The sequence below is a fragment of the Maniola hyperantus genome, chromosome 20 (assembly GCF_902806685.2).
Source record: "Maniola hyperantus chromosome 20, iAphHyp1.2, whole genome shotgun sequence".
In the NCBI taxonomy this organism is placed as follows: Eukaryota; Metazoa; Arthropoda; class Insecta; order Lepidoptera; family Nymphalidae; genus Maniola; species Maniola hyperantus.
Genome location: NC_048555.1, coordinates 432,644 through 450,142, shown reverse-complemented (window position 1 = coordinate 450,142; position 17,499 = coordinate 432,644). Strand labels below are relative to the sequence as shown.

Genomic DNA, 17,499 nt, shown 5'->3' with positions numbered 1-17,499 from the left:
ACTTGGCCAGCGTAGTGAACTATACCCAGCGGGGTGATTCGCTATCACTGACTAAAAGCCACCAAGCTCATTTGACATACATTTTTATCCACTGAAGCTTTGCTGCGAAATATTATTTTTACATCGCTCAGTGAAGCAGCAAACCTACTAATGGCGCTGATTCTGGTGGCAACTTAAGTTTAGAGTATTCACATCTTTTTCTTACCAATGAAATAAGAAAAGGACGGACATACTTAAATTATTTTGAAATTGTCAAACCGAGTTTGAGTCTTTAATTCAAAATTCATTTTCCGTCCTATTTTAGCCATATAACAAAAAAAAGATGCAGATACTCTCAACTTAGTTTAGAGAAAGACATACCTAATTGACGCCAATGTCAAAAAATGAGTTTGATGGCTTTCATAGTGATCAATGACTTAGCAACTCACATAGTAGGTACCGCTGGACCCCTCTCATTGCGAGAGGAGAGCCGTGCTCAGTAGTGGGTCGGGATGATGCGGCGCGAGGACATACCTTCATGCGTGCCGTTGGCAGCGGGCGCGGTGGGTGCGGGCGCTGCGGGGGGCATGTCCACGTCACAACTCAGTCGCTCGTCTACTTCTACCTCCGCCACACCTACGACATAACGCGAGCGAAGTGAGCGCTACATTCATACTAATTTTAAATACTAGCTGGCTCATGCCTTGGCATGGATTTAGATATTTTTAAATCCCGTGGGGAAGTCTTTGATTCTCCGGAACCAAAAATAACATTTATGCCCTTCCCGAGATGCAAACTATGTCTGTACTGAATTTCATTAAACGGATGAACCGTGAAAACCTAGCAGACAGACAGACACTTTTGCATTTATATTATTAATATGGATTTAGAAGTCTATCGCCTGTTAATGTACGTCGACACTCCACTAGCGTGACTGAACTCTGTACAGCGCCATCTAGTGTGTAACAAGGGTAACTAACCGTTGGTGTGCGCAGGGTGGTCCCCGTTGGCGGCGAGGGGCGGCGCGCGGCCCACGTGCGATATAACGGACGTGGCCACGCCGTTGCTCTCCAACGCCGCGCCGTCCGCGCCCAGCGCACCCTCCGGACACTCGCCCGCCTCACACAGCGCCTGCAAACACGAGCGGATACACTCACCACCAGCTACCATTACTACTATCTTTATGCCTGACACCGTGGCTCACTATGACATAGGGAGAGCTAGCTGACATAGTTACCTGTGAGTCGGAGCCGTTGACCATCTCCACGAACTGGCGGCACTTGAGCAGGAACAGCAGCTCGTGGTCGCGCTCCAGCAGGGAAGGGTAGAGGCGCCGCGTCGCTTCGATCGCCTCGCCAATACGCCCAGACAGTACTAGCTTCGATATCCCTGGAACACGCAACGGTAAGAGAATTGATGAAGCAAGTTCAATTATTGAGGGGAATAGAACCTAAGAAATTGTTTTTAACACAACAAATTTTTTAAATAGTAGTATCTTGAACTTGCTCCACTTAGTCGATTCCTGTAATAATTTTCAATGAAAATGGGCTCAAAGTTGGGTAGAAATAAACTCAAAAAAAGTGTGTTTTTAAACAAAACCGGATTAGTCCAATACAGATCTTAAAATGCAATAATGGTCTCAGTTTTTTGTAGTCCTGTAAAATTTAATTTCGTGCATTAGTCTGGTTCTGTTACCAGTAGAGAATTCTGGAGCACATTTTTTTTTTTTTAATTACCAACATAAAGAATGTTTAACAAATCCAATTTAGACAGCAAAAAACCACGAAGGTTTAAAAAGTGTGTCTTAACATATTTTAGTAGTTGGAGCAAAGGTTTTAGTATGAGGTTTTATTATTGCAACTGTTAATAGCAACAACATGGATGGAGACACAGGCCATTTTTCCCCGCGTCGTATTTCTGAGGATCACGTTCTGAGGTCGCCACAGAAAGAGAAAGAGAGGGCTAATAGTGTACTAACTCTGTCTATTCTTAATAGATGCGATGTCCTCGTCGATGGGCTGGCCCGTGGCGCGCGTGAAGGCCACGGCCGTGCTGCAGTAGCCGTGGTGCACCAGGTACGTGGACACCATCCTGGGACCACGACACGACACAATCACTATTTGGCACAACAGAGTTAAGATAATCAGAACGAAGACACGGCACACATTTTAATAAATTCTACCAACTCCCCGATTCTTCGAACAATATGTCCTGCCCATTGCCACTTCAGCTTCACAACTCATTGAGCTATGTCGGTCACTGTGATTCTCCTCACATAGATCAGGTAGAGAAACTCCAAGCATAGCTCTCTCCATCGCCCGCTGAGTGACTGAGATTTCTTATGTGGTTCATAGTTAGCGACCACAGGCCGGTGTCGGGCAGCAGCGACACCGGTGCGACCAGTTTTGGCTTGCGTTGACCAACACGCTTGCCCAGGCGGTCATTACGGGCAAAAGTTGTAATGGGGAGAAAAACAAGGCACTGAATATAACGTAAATTAAATTGGGAACAAATTTCAAACACATATTTTACTCGGGCCTTTTCGTTGGCACGACACATTGTAGATAGTTTGTTGGATTAGCTTTAAAGGAATGTTTTTTTTTTTTGTAAATGTTTGTGTTTATCGTGTGTTGTTCTATTCTATTCTTTTAGAGGTTGAATTTTCTAAAATTCTTTCTTAACGGATGCCTACGCCATAATAGCTATCTGCTTGCCAAACTTCAGCCCCATCCGTTCAGTAGGTATGCGTTGATAGATCAGTCAGTCAGTCAGCTTTTCCATTTATATATAAAGATTTTCCTCACCTGTGTAACACCTGTTGCCACTGGCCCTGCTCGTCAGGTAAGGGAAACTCGTCGATGGCTAAACGAGTCCTGGCGCGCAGCTCGCGCAGCATGTCCTCGATGTCAAACACAAAGGGCTGCTGGCCGAAGTTGGCGTCCACCACCTCGCCCGGCGTCTGGAGCCCTACAGTGGGGTATAGGTTTGGCTGCGGAGGAACGGAACGACATTACAGCTTCTCTGATACAGAAAGAGGGTTTAATATTGGGCAATGATTTATCACCACAAAAAATTCAAAATGAATGATTAGTTTATTTGATTTGAATTGTTCCAAGCAGTCCATAATAACTGACTTATTAGAATTCATTGACAGAAAACTATTTTCAACACTGGACGTGTAGCAGCTTAAAATTATGACGATGAGACTGTGGCGGTCGCCACAGTTGCAAAGAGATGGCGTTTCAAGCAGTCGATCAAATAATCACGCAAGACAAAAGCCAAGAAGGAAACAATTCACAAGTAACCTGCGATGGCACTATGCGTATGATGAACAATATGAAACTAGATGGCGCAATCCAATCGATAACGTTTCATGGCGTAGTCCTAAACAAATGTACCGCCGACAGTACTCGCACTAACGAAGTTTTCTGCAATCTGCACTATATATAGAAGTTTCAAAACACAACCGTCGGCCCAGCTGGCGCTACCGAGCAAGACCAACCGCTCGGTGGGAGATCTTCCCTTTGATACGGTCGAGCCTACACACGCGCCGCGCTCCCATACAAGATCTACCTTGGGTCCCAAATATTTCAAAGTTACCGTCGCGATAATTGAAATAGTAATTTCATTGATAACAGCGTTACGCTTGACTATTTGGTTGGTGAGCAGGAGATGTTATGATGTAGACTCAAATATGGCAGAAACACCATATGGTACCAAAAAAATTATGCAAACTCCTGGAACCAACTTTCAAGTTTTTACAAGTGCCCAATTATTTTTCTCGAGTTCAGCGTCCCAGCTGGAAATCAGCGCTGTAAACTCATCAAGGCATACACAGCATTATGCTGAGCTGGAACCTTTTTTCGGGTCGCACCACATAAAACATAGTTTTAATGATTTTAGGTTCATTTCGTGGTTTAACGACATATTGTATTGTATAAAACGGGTTCATACCACGATTATGTAAAAATCGCCGAATTAATGGTATGTACTCGTTTTATACACTACAATATGACGTCGTTTATTCCGGCGCTTCTTCTGCTTAAGGCATTTTGGCAATGCTCAAGTGGAAGAAGCGCCGCGCCGGAATAACCAACATCTTAACATGTGATGTGTGACACAATATAAAACGTTTTTCTTTCTTTCTTTTCTCTCCAAAAGCTAAAAGAGACAGCCATGAAAATAAATGAGAATCATAGTACCACACACCGGCAGTCCTCTGAAAGCGATGCCCAAATGGTGTCCGTTCTTAGTATAGAAGCATGTGTTGTCCACGAGGTTGACGCCACAGCCGATGACGTCGCCCGTGGTGAAGGTGGGGCCGTAGGGCTGGCCGGTGCCGGAGGAGCAGAACGAGTGGCCGTCATCGCCGTGGTAGCCGTATGAGTGTTTGTCCCAGCCTGCGAAAAAAGTGTTTTTTTTTTAATTTATTGACTAGCGCTTGGATGCAATCAGATCTGCTGGCAATTCCTGATGCGGCCTAAGATGGAGCGCGCTTTCTTAGAAGAGCAGAGCTTTCCTTGCATATCCATGTAACTTCTCAGCACAAAATTTGTATCTTTATAATTCTACAATTGGTCTTTGACCTACAGTAGTTGAAGAATTAATGCTGACATTTAGCTATCTTCATCGCAGCAACAGGCTGTCTATGACTGATTTTCTTGACAGCAAATCAGTCATAGACAGGTTTGAAAGCCAAAGTCTATCTATATTGAAGAAGATACTGACTAGTAGACCAGGCTATCAGTTCTTGTATCTATTCATTCCCTATACTGGGAACTAAATTAGAGCGTACTGCGTGGTTCAGGTACCTAGAGGATGGGGGAGGACCGTGCTTTGTTGAGTGTTCCAGGTATTGTCAGATCAACGAAGGTTGTAAAAAGCCTGCAAACTCTTGGAACTCTTCAGTTCTGCAAGCTTCTAGTCTTGAAGACCGTGACCGTGACTTAAAGAGGTTAAGTCACGGAACCAGCGCAGTAGTGAGGACTCACCAGGCAATCTGTTCATGTTGACCCCGTGCGCCGACAGCCCGATGCCCATGTACCCGTCGCGGCCCTTGGAAACGATCCGCACCTCGAAGTAGTACAGCCCGCAAGCCGCAGGTATGGGATGCGTGGCACGCACGCTTGCCGCATCCTTGTGTGTTTTGCCGTGACCTGCAAATGTAAACAAATCCTTCCTAATACCATAGCTTATTTGTTTTATTTTCTTGGAACCACCAACAGAATTAAACGTAAGGAACTTTTACATGATATTAAACCTTAGGCGCTAAGGTACACGTATAATTTCATTTTTTATCCATTAGAATTCACAGTGATTCACACTGTAGTTCTGTGGGAGTGACTCGATGGGAGAAAAATTTCGGTGGATTCCCAACAAGTCACACTGTTTCACGATTGGCTGTGACTCGTTGTGAAACCACCTTTTTATAGCCAGTGCATCATCATCATTAACCTATCGCCGGCTTACTACTGAATACGGGTTCCCTCTCATAATGAGAAGGCCTCGCCAGACCATGGAGAGCACTCCTAACCAGATTAAGTGATTTGGTGTGTGATAAGCCCTTAAAAGTATCTCAGACTCCTTTAAAATTACGCATGGAAATCTCAAACTACGTAAAAATTTCAGACGTGTAACTTGGCATGATATTGGCAAGGTTTGTGCCAAGCTTGGCATAATATTGGCGAGGTCTGTGCCAAGCTTTCCAGGAACGTTTCCAATCTTGACTCAGCTCCGATGGCTCAACGAACCGAAGTGGAACTTAGCTTGTGCAACATGGAGACGGCAAATTTTTCTGTTCTGAACGATCCCCTTTTTTTAAAAAAAAATCGAGTTTTATTTTAATCAATCTGGCAGCGCGTAATCATGAGAGAGCGAGACGAGTGATAGTGTGCCGTGATAGCCGAGTGGCTAAGACATCCGCCTCCTATTCGGGAGGTCGTGGGTTCAATCCCGGAACTATGTGCGTTTTAATATCACTAAAACTTTAATGATGAAGGAAAACATCGTAAGGAAACCTGCATGCCTGACAGCTCTCCATAATGTAAGTGTGTGAAATATTTATTGTATTACATTTTGACATTAGCGGATACCCGGCGTGCGCTACTACGCTAAAAGACAATGTCTAAACCATCTTCGCATTATTGCCTTTCTAATGAAACCGGTTCGGGGCACATCGGTTGGATGGTTTCAAAGTCTATAATGGACATAGGTAGAAACAATTTTTGTGTTTTATATATTAGGAGGATATATATTTAAAACGTTATTCATTAATCATGGGTTACATTACCACACGGATAGGTTAACATGACAACAACTGAGTATTCTAGTGTGGAGGTCGTTCAGGTGAACTTGACGCAGCAATTTCGGAACCGCATTGTTGGATTGATTTTCAGTTGGGACATAAAATTCAAGGTGAAACGTTACATTCAATAATTATGCCGAAGTTACAGTATTGTATTACATATTTTGGCATTATAACAATACTGTAGAACTACTTTTATTACACTGGAATTCATGGGTAAGATAGGGACTTCTTTGGGGGACCATTCGGACGACATAATGTGTCATCTGAATGGTATGATCCCCAAAAGAAGCGCCTGCTGTGTGTGTGTGTGTGTGTGTGTGTGTGTGTGTGTGTGTGTGTGTGTGTGTGTGTGTATGTGTGTGTGTGTGTGTGTGTGTGTGTGTGACGGACTACTCCAAGGTGACTGAAAAATTGCAGTTGAAACACCTGCTTCGCAACTGCCGACCGACACAGTGGGGCAAGTCCACACATGTAAGGTTTAGTTAAGGCTATGTACGACACGCTAGATACAAGCGGATTTTGTAGCGCGTCCAAATACGCAGTGTCACTATTGAACACAATACCACAAGGTCGACGGAGGAGTTAATGACCCCGCGAAGCATAAAAACACGTCAATTTACTACTGCCACCGTCTAACTACCTTACAGTGGGCCAACTCCACACATATAAGATGTAGTTAAAACTATGTTCGGCACGCTACAGAATATGTTAATTTTGAAGCATGTCCAAATACGCAGTGTCACTATTGAACACAATACCACAAGGTCGACGGAGGAGTTAATGACCCCGCGAAACAGGACACACCACAATTCACTACTGCCGCCGTTAAGCTACCGTACAGTGGGTGCAACAACTTTGATAGCGGATTGATATTTTATATCATATCATCTTGACACTTTATATCATTTAACGTAGGCTTGTAGTTGTTTAGTGTATTGCATTGTGTATGGAACACGTATTCTCGCACTGTGTTTAGATTAAGGTATAAAACATAATTATTACATGATATTCGTAAGCATGGTTGCATTTGTTGGCTCTATTATTTCTTAACACAAGCCAGAGAGAGAGAGTATGAAATAATGACGTAAAAGTTTATCATTTGACGTGACTTTATAGGTTTTTGACCAGATTTGTAACAATTATTTTGTAAGTGTTTTTTTTTAATATTTATTTCTTTTTTAATGAAATATTACAATAGTCTTATCTAGTTTGTAAGTGTAAACTGGGATGAGAAACAGGTATAGAAAAACGTTTTGAAATTATACTTCTTTTGGTTCACCTGGAAGAAATCTCCTAAACATACGCGATCTCATGCGGAAATGGTGGTTTAAGTGAGACAAGCTTTTTGCTTGTGTCCCACAAGTCTAATACATTTTTATTGTCTTTAAAACAACACAGTCTATCCATAGTGCCTCTTTTTCGCATCTTCATTCAGCATGGCCCTCTTCAAATATTGATAAAAACTCACTCAAAGATACGCATAATAGATGCACACGGCTATGGCATGATCAATCGTGATTACTATGGTCCTCATTTATATGTTTATTGCCTACATTCGTTGCCCAACGGTACAATGGCTAAACTATGTTACTCCACCCAATAATTCGGACGTTGATTCACAACATAGTGAACAATTGGGCCGATTCTCTTGTAAACAATCTCTAAACTAAACTAAAATTACACGTCTAAATCTATTGCTATCCCTGTCATGTCAATGTTGCTTGCGGAAAAGGATAGCACTAGATTTAGACCTGTTAATTTAGAGATTGTGTACAAGAGAATCAGCCCCAATACCTCATTCACTAAAATAATCCTTACGCAAATAATATTACAGTCCTGTGTCCTATAGCACATATTATAGGTAACTATCCTATTAAAATAAAAAGATAAAATTAGATAGTTAACGTACTATATACAAACTTTCAAAGAACTGGAAAACACAATACCTAAAAAGCTAAAAAGGTAATAAATTCAAATTATATCTAACACTGTCAACAGTCATCACCGACAACCGATCGATAGTTGATTAAATAAATTCAATTATTTTTAATATTTTTAGTGTTTGTAAAACGTGTACCTAAATGTAAAATAAACAGTTGATGAGAGATCAACTTAAATCAACGTTTAGTATTACATGGTACATATTACGTTATTTTTTGGCAAAGTAATTAATATTTTTCAAACTAAAGACATTTGAAATTATCATCAAGTAAAATTTGCTATAAAGCCAATAATTTTACAATCTTGTAAATTCTTGCATGGTTTATTGGAGATGAAAATATTTTAAGGGTCAATTACTTTCAAAAAAATATACAAGTTTACCATATAATTTATTGTTTTAGGCCATAGATAACGGAGAGTAAAATCGATATCTGGCTTAAACATAGATATCGAAGTGCATCTATTGCGTTGCTGTATTGTGTTGCATGCACCGATTTCAGACTGATGATCGACGAGCTAAGGCCGGCCGCACGTTGGTATACGTCAATTCAAATTCAAAAATATTTATTTCATTATGATAATGATATTTCTCATTTAAAAGACCTTATCGAGTACGCGTCTATTATAAATATAAAATGGCTAAATATACGTCAAATAATTAAGTCTAAGACCAGACCAGAAACCAGCCCCAATGACCGGTGAAGTGTTTGCCGAAATAAAACTTTAGTAATGTATGCGCCTTTTGGTAGCTAATACGAAAACTATAGAGAAGATAACTTTCATAGTTACAAATTAATCTAAATATTTCCCCGAAAATCTTGATTATTTAGTTTTAATTCGCAGTTTAATTTAAGAATCTATACATTGATGCAAATCACAAAACGGCGGCGGTACTAAAGAAGTTTTCACATCAAAATGAATTGTGCACAATTTCTAAAGTCTGCGCTCGTCGTAAAAGAGCTTAGCTACCATTGGTCATTATATAAGTGCGACAGCAGCTTGACAGCTTTTTTTTTGTTATTGTTACATTTTTTGGTACGAGTAAGTAAATATAGGATTTTGCGCAACTTCTCCAGTTTGCGCTCGGCCTAAGAGGGCAAATATAGCTCGCATTGGTCGTGCGGCGCAGGCGCAGGTTAACGAACCACGTGGAAACTGTAAACACATCGGAGTTGGAGATAACCCGGCCGCGGCGCGAGGCTGACATGGCTTCTACGTTGCATTGGGGACGGCGTACGTCGCTATTTGTCACACTTATAACGAGATTCCTTCAACTTTTTGCTTGCTTATTACGTGTTTTCATTGTATCGATTTCGCATTTTGGATCCTATAGTTCTATTTTAACCTCTCTTTCAGTATTTCCCATAACTAAGGTTCATGAACCCTTCTACTGAACACATCATACCCATATTCGAAATAAATTTGATTTGATCATCATCATGATCAACCCATCCACGGCCCACTACAGAGCACAGGTCCCCTCTCAGAATGAGAAGGGTTCAGACTATAACCTGCCACAATGGCCAAGTGCAGATCGGCAGACTTCACACACCGCCGCCAACATTATGGAGAATTTTCAACATGCAGCATGCAAGTTTCCTCGCGATCGTTTCCTTCAGTATCAAAACATGTGATAATATTTGATTGCTTAAAACGCACTTAACTCCGCAAAGTTAAAGATACTTGCCCGGGATCGAACCCCGGCCTCTTGAACATACGTCTGAATTACTGGCTATCACCGCTTTGCTAGGCTATCAAACAATCCAAATCTCTGGAAATAATAAGTTTTATCGGTCTCCTCTAAAGTTGCTAATTTTGACTTACGTATATATCCATATATCCTAGTACGCGACAGGTACGCGGACGCGCGAGATACACGGGCCCCGGTGCGGGCGACGTGCGGGCGACGTGCGGGTGTGCGGGACGTCCCCCCGCCTCATACCCCGATTGCCATCTCAACCTGTCGCGTACTATACGTCGTGTTAGAACTAAAGCCAGCATAGATAAATATCTCTAATACCGGGTTGAGGTCAGAAGTGACGTCAACGTCAACGACCCAAGGGACCGAGCTACCTCGCTGTGTGCAGCTGGAAATGCACTTTCTTTTGTCTAATATAATATTAGATTCCTCTGAACGAAGGAGAAGGAATAAGCGAAGGAATAATTAATAAGAGATGGAATAAGCTGTGATAGCCTAGTGGGTAAGGACGTCCGCCTCCTAATTGGAGGTCGGGGGTTTGGTCCCGGGCACGCACCTGTAACTTTTCAGAGTTATGTGCGTTTTAAGTAATTAAATATCACTTGATTTAACGGTGAAGGAAAACATCGTGCGGAAACCTGCCTGCCTGAGAGTTCTCCATAATGTTCTTAAAGGTGTGTGAAGTCTACCAATCCGCACAGTACGCGGTATAACAATCCGCGGTAGACTATGGCCAAAGCCCTTCTCACTCTGAGAGGAGACCCGTGCTCTGTAGTGAGCCAGCGATGGATGGATCATGATGATGATGATGAACGAAGGATTGAATTGCGAATGAAGAGTACCAGGCAAGTGGCAACGACGTATTGAAAAGGAAAGGAAGCGCAGAGCACATTAGCCAGAACCGCTAGAGACCGTTGCCCAACGCCCCTGTACCTTTCCGCATCACACCGCACCGTTATCGTGCAGAAACGTTAGCGCCGAGCAAATGTAGCTGTCATAAGTTCATAACACATTCATTACGCCATCGGGTAAAAACAAAGGAAATGAAGACCACCGGGAAAAACCCACGTACCTACTGGCGGCAGAGAGTAATGTACATCGGCCTTTAGAATGACATTTTGGCTTTGTAAAGCGTTGTCTCTGTCACTCACAACTATATGACGTTTTGTCGGTCTCAACGACAGAGACAATGCTCTACAAATTAGTTTTTAAAAATCCTGTGGGAACTCTTAGATTTTCCGGAATAAAAAGTAGCCTATGTCCTTCCCCAGGATCCAAGCTATCTCTCCACCAAAATTCGTCAAAATCGGTTGAACGGCTGAGCCGTGAAAAGCTAGCAGACAGACAGACAGATAGACAGACAGACAGACACTTTCGCATTTATAATATTAGTATGGATTATCATAAAGTACAAGTATAAAATGTAGATATAAATAATTTCATTCATAAAAACTGGAGACTTGTCCAACCTGGGTCAGAATAATAAGCAGGCGCTTACGAGTACCTACTACCTACCTACCTACCTACCTACCTACGTACCTACCTACCTACCTACCTACCTACCTACCTACCTACCTACCTACCTACAGGAACAAAGCCAAGGTCAAAGCCATACCACGGAGTAGAGAGGGCCATTCAGAATTACAGTACGACAAGGCTCTCTTGGCACTTGAATGACATTGACAGGGGGGGTGCTGTTGGAAAACAAAGGCTTAGAATATTCAAATAAGAACAAAGGGGGACACTTGACGGCAACGTTAGTTCTGATTTTCGCCACGCGCCAAGATAGCCTTGTCGCACTGTAACGAAATATCTATCGCATAGAAACATACTCGTACTTACTATCCGCGGGAAGAAATTAGTATAGCGTTCTTTCTCTTACGTAATCCCATACAAATGATAGAGACAAAAATCTCAGTGGGGTTAACCATTTTGAAACACCAACCAATCACAAGCCGTGATAGCTTTGTGGTTAGGACGTCCGCCTTCTAATCAGAGGTTCGATCCCGGGCACGCACCTCTCTCTAACTTTTCGGAGTTTGTGCGTTTTAAGTAATTAAGTATCACTTGCTTTAACGGTGAAGGAAAACATCTTGATGAACACTGCATACCTGAGAGTTCTCCATAATGTTCTCAACAATGTGTGAAGTCTACTAATCCGCACATGGCCAGCGTGGTAGACTATGGTCAAAACCCTTCTCACTATGAGAGGAGACCCGTGTTCTGTAGTGAGCCGGCGAAGGGTTTATCATGATGATGATGAACCAATCACAAACGAATCTGTTTTCTGATTGAATTTCGAATGTTATTTAAAAAAACCGGCCAAGTGCGAGTCAGACTCGCGCAATGAGGGTTCCGTACTACAGTCGTATTTTTTCGACATTTTGCACGATAATTCAAAAACTATGATGCATAAAAATAAATAAAAATCTGTCTTAGAATGTACAGGTGAAGACCTTTCATATGATACCCCATTTGATATAGTCACTTACTTCGAAAGTTGAAAATACTAATTATTAGTTCATGACCACAATTTAATTTTTTTTTGTGTGATCTAACCCTAAATTCGCGGTTTTCTGATTTTTCTCCAAATGTATATTTATAATATTATAATAAGATCTACCTACCTGCCAACTTTCATGATTCTAGGTCAACGGGAAGTACCCTGTAGGTTTCTTGACAGACAAGACAGACAGACAAAAAGTGATCCTATAAGGGTTCCGTTTTCCCTTTTGAGGTACGGAACCCTAAAAAAAGCTAATATCTTATTCAATTTATTAGTCTAGCAATAGAAACATATGGCAGTTTTTAGAATGATTATCTGGCAACAACAAATTGGTGTCGTTAAGTTGGTAGCATGCACAATTTTCGTCAGTCGTGTGTCAAACGAAAGTGTGGAAAAGCGGTCCGTAGAATTTTAGTAAGCGACTCTGTACTAACGCCGAAACACGTTGTAATGTGATATGAACACCCAAATTCTTTTATTGTCATAAACGTTGGATTTCAGGTTTTGAAATACGAGTTCTGGCTCAAGAACATTAGGAACTTGTTCGCAAAGTTTGCTTTTGAATTTTTTACATGTGATTTTTGTCAGAGTTACCTACCTAATGAATCTCTTCATAAAACTATGTCAGTCAGAGTTCTCACGGGATGTTAATAACCTAAATCCACGCGGACGAAGTCGCGGGCGTCAGCTAGTAATCAACAAACGTTGGATGCCAATATTATTGTTGAATGGAATGATATACACTATACAGATATACTAGGTCGGCGTTTGCTCGATCAGTTCAGCATAAGTTCAGCCCTTGACCTCAATCACAAGTGACCGAATAACATGGGATCGATAACACAATAATATACTTTTATTTTGGCAATACAATGCCGTAAAAGTAAGTCAAATGACGTCATTTTGAGATTAATGAGATATGGTTTCAGCGCAATAGCAATTTGCGGGACTTATTTGAGCATGTTACGGTCAAGTTGACGTCATTTGGACTTGGCTGAATTAATGCTTGATCTTTTTTTTCGCAAACCTTGTTCCAAAAGATAAAAGTTTAGTTGTGGAGCTAACAGAATTGATCCAGGGGAATAATAAATCGGTTTAATTTATTAAGATTATGTATGGCCAGTAATCTGTCAGACTAAGGTGACCTTTAAGCCTAATCCCAATGGAAAAGAACAAAGTTATCACATTCTAGAATACCAGCAAATAGGGGACTTAACAACTGAATACTAAATTCAACGTTCATACTGACCGTAAAGTTCTTGAAATACCAATTAATTCACATGCGCACTTTAAATACAAAGAGATTTTTTTGTGATGCTATATGGACGAAATGCCAAAAACATAAGAATTGAATTCAGTATTCTGAGTTTAGGCAATTATTACATATTTTTTGATCCAAATCATAATAACTTACGGCTGTAAACTTTAATTAACGTACCTACTAATATTTTAAGAGCATCGTAAAAATCGACATCATAATCCGATTTGTGTTTGTATGTAATTTTCGCCAAATATGGACGCACAAGGCAAATTTTTACTGGCACGGACTCTAAGATATTATGTTCATAGAAATAGAAGTGTATGTAATAACTGCCTCAAGTTGTCACATTAGAGAACGTTTCACGTTGGAGCGCTTGGGAGTTAGCGGTAATCCTGTTAGCGAGCCCTGTTTGTTAACAAGATGACAGTGTATGATAGGTGTTAGGTGTTGACGTACGATACATCCAGAGGCGTAAGTGGAGGTAGGGCAGGTGGGGTCTTCGGCCCGGGCCCTGCGTCCCACCTTCCAACAAGAGAAAACATCCATGTCCATTAAACAGTTCCACGAGGCCCCATACACCACTTACGCGTCTGGCTGCTCGGCGATGCAGTTCTGCGAATCTACATCCAAATTCTTCAGCAAGCGTTACGTGCTAATGCAATCAATTCGAAGCTGATTTTATAGTTACGCTGTCAACTCTACCAAATTCACAAGCTATTAAAAAAGGCTATTTTAATACAGGCATAATAGTGGGAAGACTACCTATCACGGATTTTATCGAGTTTGAATCGAGAAAACCAGTACTTTATCGGCTCCTACATACCGTTTCATGGTATATCAATAGATGTTGTATAGAAGCAGGCGTTTACTTTGCGGAAGTCCATGATATACAATGAACCAAAAGCTTAATTTGCTATAATCCGCTGAAACAGGTCGAATCTGTATGGTGCAACATTTCGCATGCTGCATGTTGCATCATACAGATTCGACCTGTTTCAGCAGATTATAGCAAATTAAGCTTTTGGTTCATTGTATATCAATAGATGTTTAAATGAAGCAGCGTACCTATAAAATCAGCTTAATCCTCAACATATTAAATGCTGGTGCAGGTAGTAAAGCTTTTCTCAAAACAGCGGCGGTGGCAACTGAGGATGCGTTGCCCGAACACGACATGCAACAACCCGACCACGACCCGAGCATTAAGAGCATAGTGGTGCTATGGAGCCGGTTATATTAAAACTAATTAAATTTAAAACTACTTCTACTCCATTAGTCTTAAAGCTTAATTTAAATTTAAGCTCCGTTAATCTTATAATTTATATTCTTAAATTAAGTACAATTTATTTTGAGGAAACCAATTGCATTAATATAAGTTTAAAGAAGATGAAAAGGTGTTTTTCCTCTAGAATCTAGATAACGTCAATAATGTAGGATGTGATGAACTTGATAATGCGAAAGGCACTGAACAACAAGTTTATTAAGAAAAACTTATTTTAAGTAAGCTACCGTCAAAATCTAAGAAAAAGCACATTTTAATACCATAAAAGTCTCTCCTCTAACATGGCAGATAAAATATTATTTTAAAGAATAGAGTTGAAATCATAAACAATATTTTAAAGGTTACACTGGATATTGAAATCTAATAGCAACCTATTTTCATCTTACCGATTTACCACGCACCGCGGTAAATTTCCGTACGTTTTTTTTTTCGCAAAATCTGTGCACTTTAGAACTACATAGAAGCGCGCGCACTGCGGAGTAATTCCGCACCGGATTTTAATACATTAAATTTAAATCCCACCTCAACGTTAATTTAAGTAATCTGTAAAAAATTGAAATCCTATTTGGCCTTATTTTTAGTCTGTTATTATGTAAAATTATATTGTACTAGCTTATGCACGCGACTTCATCCGCGTGGACTACAAAAGTTTCAAACCCCTATTTCACCCCCTTAGGGGTTGAATTTTCAAAAATCCTTTCTTAGCGGATGCCTACGTCATAATAGCTATCTGCATGCCAAATTTCAGCCCGATCCGTCCAGTGGCTTGGGCTGTGCGTTGATAGATCAGTCAGTCAGTCAGTCAGCTTTTCCTTTTATATATTTAAGATATATCGCTGTTGATTGCAAAAAACGAATAAAATAAAAATAATTAAAACTTAAAGAGATATGTGGAGAATGTGGTTTTGAAGGGACGATGTGAACATATTTACATCAGTACCCTTATTATAAATGCGAAAGTTTGTTTGTATGTTGGTTTGTTGATTTGTCCTTCAATCACGTCGCAGCGGTGCATCGGATTGACGTGATTTTTTGCATGGGCATAGATAAAGACCTGGAGAGTGACATAGGCATAGGCTACTTTTTATCCCGAAAAGTCAAAGAGTTCCCACGGGATTTTTAAAAAACCTAATTCCACGCGGACGAAGTCGCGGGCGTCAGCTAGTAACATAATATAATATGTAATCAAACGATGAACGTGACTTGGAAATTGTTAGTTAACTTTTATCGCATAATTGTGCCTTCATTTCTCTCAGATATAAAATTCCACATTTATGACTATATGACATGAAAGTCGATATTTCACCCCTCGCTCGCTGGGTTATTGCGAATCTCCATATTATTTAACAAATACAAATAACGTTCATTTTAAGAAAGCGTACTTTTTAAACGAAAAAGATTTCCTTTTATAATAGTTATAACACCATCCGTTAGAAGTGCAAATTTTTACTTCTATAGATTTTCAATTTAAATCAAGATTTCTCCTCTGCCAATCGGACAGAATTTTCTTTGCCAACTGAGATTGGACATAGATTGCTTTTGGCAAAACCATTTTTTAGGGTTCCGTACCTCAAAAGGACAAAGGAACCCTTATAGGATCACTTTGTTGTATGTCTGTCTGTCAAGAAATCGCTGGTCCTAGAGACATGAAATTTCGAGGGTGTGTTCGTAGGTGTCCACTAAGAAAGGATTTTTCGAAATTCCACCCTTAAGTGGGTTAAATGGGGGATGGAAGTTTGTATGAAAGTCCGTCATTTTTCAAGTTATTTGCATGAAAATTGGTATTTGGGTTTTCGGTCACAAAAGAAGAATACGTGATTCAGGATTTCTGGAAATTCAACCCCCACATCGATTTTCTAAATTCCACCCGAGCGAAGCCCGGGCGGGTCAGCTAGTTATACATATGACAGAAATATTTTAGTACCCCGACCTTCAACTATTGCTAGGTCACGTACTTATTTGACATGGGCAGAGTGAACTAGAGTGAGGGAATCCTGAATCGACGATATGTCGAATATTAGGCGATGACGTTGTGGCGGTTGCCACAGATGCAACTAGATGGCGCTATTCAATCGATAACATTTCATAACGTAGTCCCGAACAAATGTACCGCCGACAGTACTCGCACTAACGGAGTTTTCTGCAATCTGGACTATATAAGGAAGTTTCAAGACACAACCGTCCGCGTCGGCCCAGCTGGCGCTACTGAGCAAACTAACCGCTCGGTGGGAGATCTCCCTTTGGTACGGTCGAGCCTACACACCGCCGCGCTTCCGTACAACGTAAAATCAAAGAAAAATAGAGCTACTTTAGGGCTACACTACAAATGCTGCACATCAAACGAACTAACATTTGACGCCTGCCAGTGACGTTAAGCCTCGACGTTTTGTTAGAAGTTCCCCAACTGGCGTGAAATGTGCCCATAATTATCTTTAGTTCCGCGACCTTCAACTACTGCTCAGTGTAAATACAATGTAGTGGACATTTGACACGGTTCGATAGCGCGCCCTACGCTCATTATAATATA

The 17,499-nt window shown here is 40.9% G+C and overlaps 1 protein-coding gene across 3 annotated transcripts in view; it reads right to left on the bottom strand.

Annotated features, from left to right (window-relative positions):
- Nucleotides 1–17,499, bottom strand: part of RanBPM (Ran-binding protein M) — a 52,672-nt gene that overhangs the window by 12,984 nt on the left and 22,189 nt on the right. For 2 of the 3 annotated variants that reach the window (XM_034979158.2, XM_034979160.2), the window contains exons 2-9: nucleotides 14,150–14,215; nucleotides 4,971–5,135; nucleotides 4,189–4,379; nucleotides 2,784–2,968; nucleotides 1,958–2,070; nucleotides 1,217–1,368; nucleotides 960–1,110; nucleotides 514–615 (exon numbers count right to left, since the gene is read on the bottom strand). In XM_034979158.2, coding sequence (XP_034835049.1) covers nucleotides 514–615; nucleotides 960–1,110; nucleotides 1,217–1,368; nucleotides 1,958–2,070; nucleotides 2,784–2,968; nucleotides 4,189–4,379; nucleotides 4,971–5,135; nucleotides 14,150–14,215 — 1,125 coding nt within the window. The remainder of the gene's footprint in view (nucleotides 1–513; nucleotides 616–959; nucleotides 1,111–1,216; nucleotides 1,369–1,957; nucleotides 2,071–2,783; nucleotides 2,969–4,188; nucleotides 4,380–4,970; nucleotides 5,136–14,149; nucleotides 14,216–17,499) is intronic. The other variant, XM_034979159.2, reaches the window with a different exon arrangement.